The sequence below is a fragment of the Lactuca saligna genome, chromosome 4, assembly GCF_052625555.1.
Source record: "Lactuca saligna cultivar CGN05327 chromosome 4, ASM5262555v1, whole genome shotgun sequence".
Lineage (NCBI taxonomy): Eukaryota > Viridiplantae > Streptophyta > Magnoliopsida > Asterales > Asteraceae > Lactuca > Lactuca saligna.
This window is the reverse complement of record NC_136420.1, coordinates 17548737-17555699: the sequence shown is the minus strand read 5'-3', so window position 1 is coordinate 17555699 and position 6963 is coordinate 17548737. Positions and strand designations below refer to the sequence as shown.

Genomic DNA, 6963 nt, shown 5'->3' with positions numbered 1-6963 from the left:
TTTAATCTGTATTAATTTTATTTTATTTTTTATTCGAATGTTATTAATTTGATCTAATTATAATGAGAAATTTAAAATTTAAAATTCAAAATGAAGAATCAATAGGTTAACAAGAGATATAACATTAATTAGAAAACATAATAGGATATCACATGTAAAAATAACTACTTTTTTATTACTATAGAAAGAAAAGATACTTGATTACAAATAAAAGTGAAATGATAATGTAACCATGATTTTTATGTCATGTTTTAAGGTCCTAAATGACATACTTTAAGGTTCAAAACACAAGATTCATCATTAGGAAGTTAAAAAGGGTTGATATTCATTTCTTATATCATGACTCATGAGTAGTAATCACACCATTTCTACAAGGCAGGAAAAACCATTTTATCATGTGTTGTATCTTGTATTTTATTTTTGTGTAATTTATATTATAAAGAGTCTATGTAGATCTTATTGAATGGCAAGATTTTTCAATAATGTTTGTCAAAATAAATAGAAAACAATTGAAACGAGAGATTAGCAAAGGTGGCATCCATGTATCCTCCATCATAAACATAAGTGTTCTCATGGTACTTCTTGTGTTTATTCTAGTCACATTCATTATTGATCGTTGCAAAACAACTGTAATCCCTAAAGATTTGTATTTCCCTCGATTGACCACCGTCACAAAAACTCCTTATTCTTCAGTCTTTATATTTCATAGATCTTCATCGCGTTTTCCTTCAATAAACCGTGTTATAGAATTTACTGATTCGACTGGTCCTATGGATATTTGGCATTCACTGAGCGACGAAGAGCTCGTGGAGAAAGCAATGATGGTCCCGCGTGTAGCTGAAGATCCAAAGAAAGTCGCTTTCATGTTCTTGACAAGGAGACATTTGCCCTTAAGGTTATTTTGGGAAAAGTTCTTCGAAGGGCATGATGGTCTTTTCTCGATTTACCTTCACACATCTCCCGATTTCAACTACGAGCCTCCAAACTCATCGGTATTTTATAATCGAAGAATCCCAAGCAAGGTTTTTAAAAGTCAATTTGTTTTTTTAAATATTTTTAGAAAAATACTAAACACAATAGTAAAGAAAACGTCAGCTTCTCATATGACACGATCTTTTCGTCTTCATTTTACAGTTTGTTCAATGGGGAAAACCAACAATGATTGATGCTGAGAGAAGACTTCTAGCAAATGCATTACTCGACTTCTCAAATCAAAGGTTCGTATTACTATCGGAATCATGCATTCCTCTATTCAATTTCACTACCATCTACAATTACCTCATGAATGCCAACGGAAGTTTCCTTAGTTCATTTGATGACCCAAGGAAAATAGGTCGTGGGAGATACAACAAACGTATGGGTCCCACAATAACGTTAAAAGATTGGCGTAAAGGTTCCCAATGGTTCGAAGTTAACCGAGAGCTCGCTCATGAAATAATCTCGGACAAAACGTATTATCATGTGTTTCAAACTCATTGTTTGCCACCTTGTTATATGGATGAACATTACTTACCTACACTAGTAAATAAGATTCGTCCTGATTTGACCACAAATACAACTGTGACGTGGACAGATTGGTCTGGTGGTGGGTCCCATCCAATGATGTTTATGAAAAAAGATATCACAAAAACGTTTATAAATGAGGTTAGATACGGGTCCAATTGTACTTATAACGGTGTTAATAGCAAGATTTGCTTCGTATTTGCTAGGAAGTTTCATCCGAACACTTTAGACCCATTGCTAAAGATGGCCCAAAAGATATTTGGGTTTAGCCCATAGAGTCCAAGTTCCTAAGTGTTATTAATTGAAAAAATTAAGATCATATGTAGTTATGTACCACCTTTTGTGGTATCACAATGCCATGTTATGATGACTTATATTTGATGCTATTTAATAATAAAATTATTATGTGTATTGCTACATAAAGGAACTAAAAGTATTCAATCTTTAGAAGATGGTTAATTATTGAAGCCACTAAAGAATAAAAAATGGGTTGGGGTGGGAATAAGTGGAAGAAGGGGTTGGATACTTGGGTGCAATAAGTGGGGGAAATATAAAATGAGATTCAATGGAATCTAAATGAGAGAATAAGACCACCCACAGCGAAGGCTTTTAAACAACTTGAAATGGCACATATATTCCAATTTGGCTTGTAAACCAACACCTTTCAAATATTGAAAGGTTTGCAAATGCTTTTCTATTTTAATATCTAATTTATTTAATCATCCTTTTATTATATTAACCTATATATAGAAGTTTAAGTTATTTGGTTTTCCTAATTTCGTTTCCCTTTCGTGTTCTTTTAAATGTTTAATATATTAAATTTAAGTTTAAATTTAATTATTATTTGATTAATAAATATTAATAACTATTGCTTATTCAAAATATATAAAATCATAAGCATATGACATGTATTTTCAGAGTCATGTAAAAATACATGATATATCTATAAATCATTAACTACAAACAAATTTAGTTGAAGAGATTTGGAGTGCATTTGGAGACCAAGAAAACGAAGATTAATATTGTAATATTCATTTTGTGATTCATGTTTTTGTAACAACTTAATATTTAAATATTTAATAAAGCAAACTAAGTTTCATGTTTTTGTAACAACTTAATATTTAAATATTTAATATAGCAAACTAAATTTAAAAGTTATTATTATTTTGTTATTTTATATTTAAAAATATTATTTTAATTATAGATACTTAAATTTATGTTTATTTATTATTGAGTAATTATTAATGTTTAATATATAAGATATATGTTAAAAAAAGACAAAACTGTAAATTTAGTCCCTGTGGTATTCAAAAAACTTTGGATGGGGTCCAAAAACTTTCTCACTTGCATGGAAGGTCCAAAATCAAAACATTTCCGTGATTTTGGTTCAAAAAAATTTGAAAAGACGATTATGCCCTTTTATTTTCTTTTTTGTATTTTTTATAATTGTTTTAATACTATTCTAATTAAAAAAATAAAGAAAAAAGAAAAAAAATATCCTACACCCTACCCACCATCCCTCTCTCTCTCTCTCTCTCTTTCTCTCTCTCCATAAAACCCATCTTCATCATTCTGATTTTCAGAAAAAACAGAATATCACCACTACCATCTGATGAAGGTTTAAACCATATTGATACACTCTCTCACTTTCTCTCTCTCTCTCTTCCTTATTCATACACATACATATAAGGTTGAACAAGATGAATATACGGAAACTAGATGAAGATGAAGAAATCAGGGGAAATATAAAGATGAAGATATTATGTTCATCTCATAGCTAATACACAAATGCCAGAATTCAGGGGAAAGAAATAGATTTCTTGCCTTCAAACATGAACAGACACATACACTTTAGAAATTGATATTTTGCCTTTAAATCTCATTTCGTCTTCAAATCTCAGTACATCATCTCACCTTTATCTTCTTCATCACCTGCAGGCAACACACCAGCTCCCATGGAGATCGGCTCTACAGCTTTCAGAACTCTCCATTCTTAAACCACAATTCTTCCCATTGCAGAAAGTCTTCAAAACACCCTCTTCCAAGAGCCTTCGTGAATTTCCAACTTTCTTGATCTTTTTATCATCTTTATCACACTCGAGAGCAGTTCTAACAAGCCCATAAGCCATTTCTTTCACCAAACCACTGATCGGAGTTTCAAGCTCGATCAAGAAAGCAGGTTGGGATGTGGGGTTCTTCTGAAATGCAAAATGGACATGGCCATGGCGAGACCCAAATAGGGTTCCGATGACCTTCGGTCCCAACCCATACAACAAATTTGGGCGGTTTTTACGGAGTGAAGTAAGAACTGTTCGGAATCTAGCGATTGTAAGGGTTTGAAACTTCTTTCTTGTTAATGGTGATGGTGATTTGTTCAAGTCTTTCTCTTTATGGTGACAAGGATTGCAGGAAGGGGCTTTTTCTTCTTTTGCTTGATTTTCGTTGCTGACTTTGTTTGACCAGTGGAAGTGTTTCTTGTCTCGAGAGGTTTTTGCCATGGTTGTTTTCATATGAAAGAGAGATAATAACCGAAAGAGAAAAAGGCGACTCCTTAAAAGAGAGAGAGAGAGAGAGAGAGAGAGAGAGAGAGAGAGTATCGGTAGGGGTGGGGTGGGCCCAATTCTTTTATTTATAATTTTTGATTAATAAGTTATTAAAGAAAATATAAAAAAATACAAAAAAGAAAATAAAAAGGGCATAATAGTCCTTTCAAGTTTTTTTGGACCAAACTCAAAGAAATGTTTTGATTTTGGACCTTCCATGCAACCTCGAAAGTTTTTGGACCCCATCCAAAGTTTTTTGAATACCACAGGGACTAAATTTGCAGTTTTGTCTTAAAAAAAGATAAAACAATTGTTGATGTGGTAGTGATGACGACTTTTGAGAGATGAGACTTTTGAAAGATGGGTGACATTGCATTGATGTATAAGTAACTATATGGGGATGATAAACTAGTTTTATTGTAAAAGAAATAATAACATATGATCATTAACTATAAATTTCTCCATTCTCGCTTCGCGAGGAATGCAGGCGAGGTTTTGCGTACTATATATTATTAATCCTTTTATCGTTTTGATGTGGACTGTCTGGGGGAGGGGGGAGCAAACTTGCCGACGTAGGAAAGTGTAGTGATTAAACCTGTAAATTTTCTATTAAGTAGGGACTATTTTTGCCATTTTTTAAAATATGGATTGTTGCTGTAAAAAAATACACAATAACATGTTATGTAAATTACGGGACAATTTTTGTAATATATTTCATACACAGGAGCTAAACCTGCCAACATACAAAAATGTTAGATACGTAGACTTTTTATGAAAAAAGAAACTTTACAGAGATCTCTTTGTAAATTTAAAAATTACAGAAAATGAAGAAATAACAACATTTGTTGTTCTTTGGGTCCTTTATGGAGGTTTCATAGTTGATAAAGAACATAGAACATTTAAGACACAAACAATACTTCAATTTGATGTAAAGATGCTAGTCTTTGTAAGAAAACTCTTAAGCTTAAAAGTAAGAACCAAGTAATAGTTTCAAGAGAGCAAAAGTGCAAGTAACTTAATCTTTTAATCTTCAAAAACTAGAGAGAATGAGAGAGTGCAAGAGGGATGCGACTTTTTCTTATGAAAAGTAATCCAAATGAAAGCCTCTCATGTATTGTTTAAGTAGAAACTACGTTTAAAGGTCATTGACCATTAAGCCCTTATGACACTAGACAAGGATACCTCCCATGCATACTAGCCATACATAATACTTTTGATTAAATAAACAAAAGAGCCATGCCCCTCATATCCTCCTCCATTCTCGATTTTATGAAGAAAAAAGAAAGAAGTTTCCAATTTTATGAACAAGTTTATAAAATATAAACTCTAACTTTTTGGTAAAAGACAAAAAGATTTATATAGTCCAAAATGTTGTACATGACTTATTAACTCATGTCATAGGAAATAATATATTACTTGTTATTGTAAATTAATTATTTTCATAAAATAAATACTTTCCTAATTTATTATAAGAGTTCATGAATATTTTTTAAAATCAATTTCTAACAAATAATTAATTGTCTCAAGTTATTGTTACTGTGTCTTTTAGAATCATATGTCAATTAGCAATATTGTTTTAATACGACTCTTTAGCATACTAGAGCTTTCACATATATCCCCACCACACATCGTACACCCATCTATCCGCCGTTCCCCTTCCACCTGATAAACCATGGGTTGTAAAACCCTAGAAGTTAAAGGAGGCAGATAAAGGTCATGAGCGTTTGCTGATGAAGGCACATCTAGGAAATCGAAAACCCATAGTAGTGGCAAATGAAGGTCACTGTAACATCCCAAAAATTAAGGTAAAAAATTTCATTTTTCCAACCAATCCAAAACCATAAGTGTTTGCAAAATATAATTTCTAAAAATTCATAAACATTAATTAGAGTATCCCAAAATCATAATCTCATACAAATCCAGGATGATGTGCATGATCAAGCCTTTGCCAATCCCCTATCCTCAGGAGTACCTAAAACCATAACAATCAAAATGTAAGCAAAAACTTAGTGAGTTCCCCCAAAGTACCATACATAACCAAACAGATAACAATATGCATATATGAGCCTTCAACATGAGTGGACCGCCTCATAGAGCCTACAGCCTATCTGGACTACTCTCCAGGCCTGGACTGCCTCACAACACCTACAGCCTATCAGGACCTCCCTGGGGATATTAGCATTCAACACAAAGAAGGATCACCTCAACCCAACCACAATATGTCGACATATACAACAGATAAACACGTATCCAATAAATACATGTAATCATACAAAATTACTAATCTATCATATAACCAGCATAACATCATCCTATATACCACGATACATAACCTAGTGGGTCGGTATTGGTGCCTTCGACCCACAAGTACAATTATATCCTGATACTTATGACTAAAAACATTTCGAACTAAAATCCTTAATTTATGCAAAAAGCCTGAGACATAACCTATCCCATTTTACCCCTCAGCTTACATCGAAAAATCGAAGGTTTAAATCACTTATCCAACATCATACACCTCCAATAGAGTCTAAACTCCAATCCATTGAAGCACAAATCCTCCATTTGATCCATTTATTATCCATAATCCTGAAATAAAAACTTCTTGAAACAGGATGTTACAGTCACCGAACGGAGGCATATTCACGATGACCATAAGTGTGGATGGCGTGGATTAGAGATCTAGAAAACCCCTAAGCTTGAAAAAAAACATTGAACTCGATTTTTAGAAACCCACTTCCCATCATTTTTTCAGAAATATTTCCTTTCTTCTCCTATCGTCACAAGGATTTAGTTCAAGAACTCACATCTGGATCGAGATTCGCATGTGCGTTCTTCTCCCATCATCACAATGATTTAGTTGAAGAACTCGCATTTGGATCGAGATTTGCATGTGTGTGTTATATTTATTTTGTGT

At 32.8% G+C, this 6963-nt stretch overlaps 1 protein-coding gene across 1 annotated transcript; it reads left to right on the top strand.

The window, feature by feature from the left end:
* The first annotated feature begins 572 nt into the window (after nucleotides 1–572).
* Nucleotides 573–1779, top strand: LOC145039326 (glycosyltransferase BC10-like). Its single transcript, XM_078987396.1, has 2 exons — nucleotides 573–1022; nucleotides 1135–1779. Exons 1-2 carry the CDS (start codon nucleotides 573–575, stop codon nucleotides 1777–1779), a joined length of 1095 nt encoding a protein of 364 aa, XP_078843522.1.
* The last annotated feature ends 5184 nt before the right edge of the window (nucleotides 1780–6963 follow it).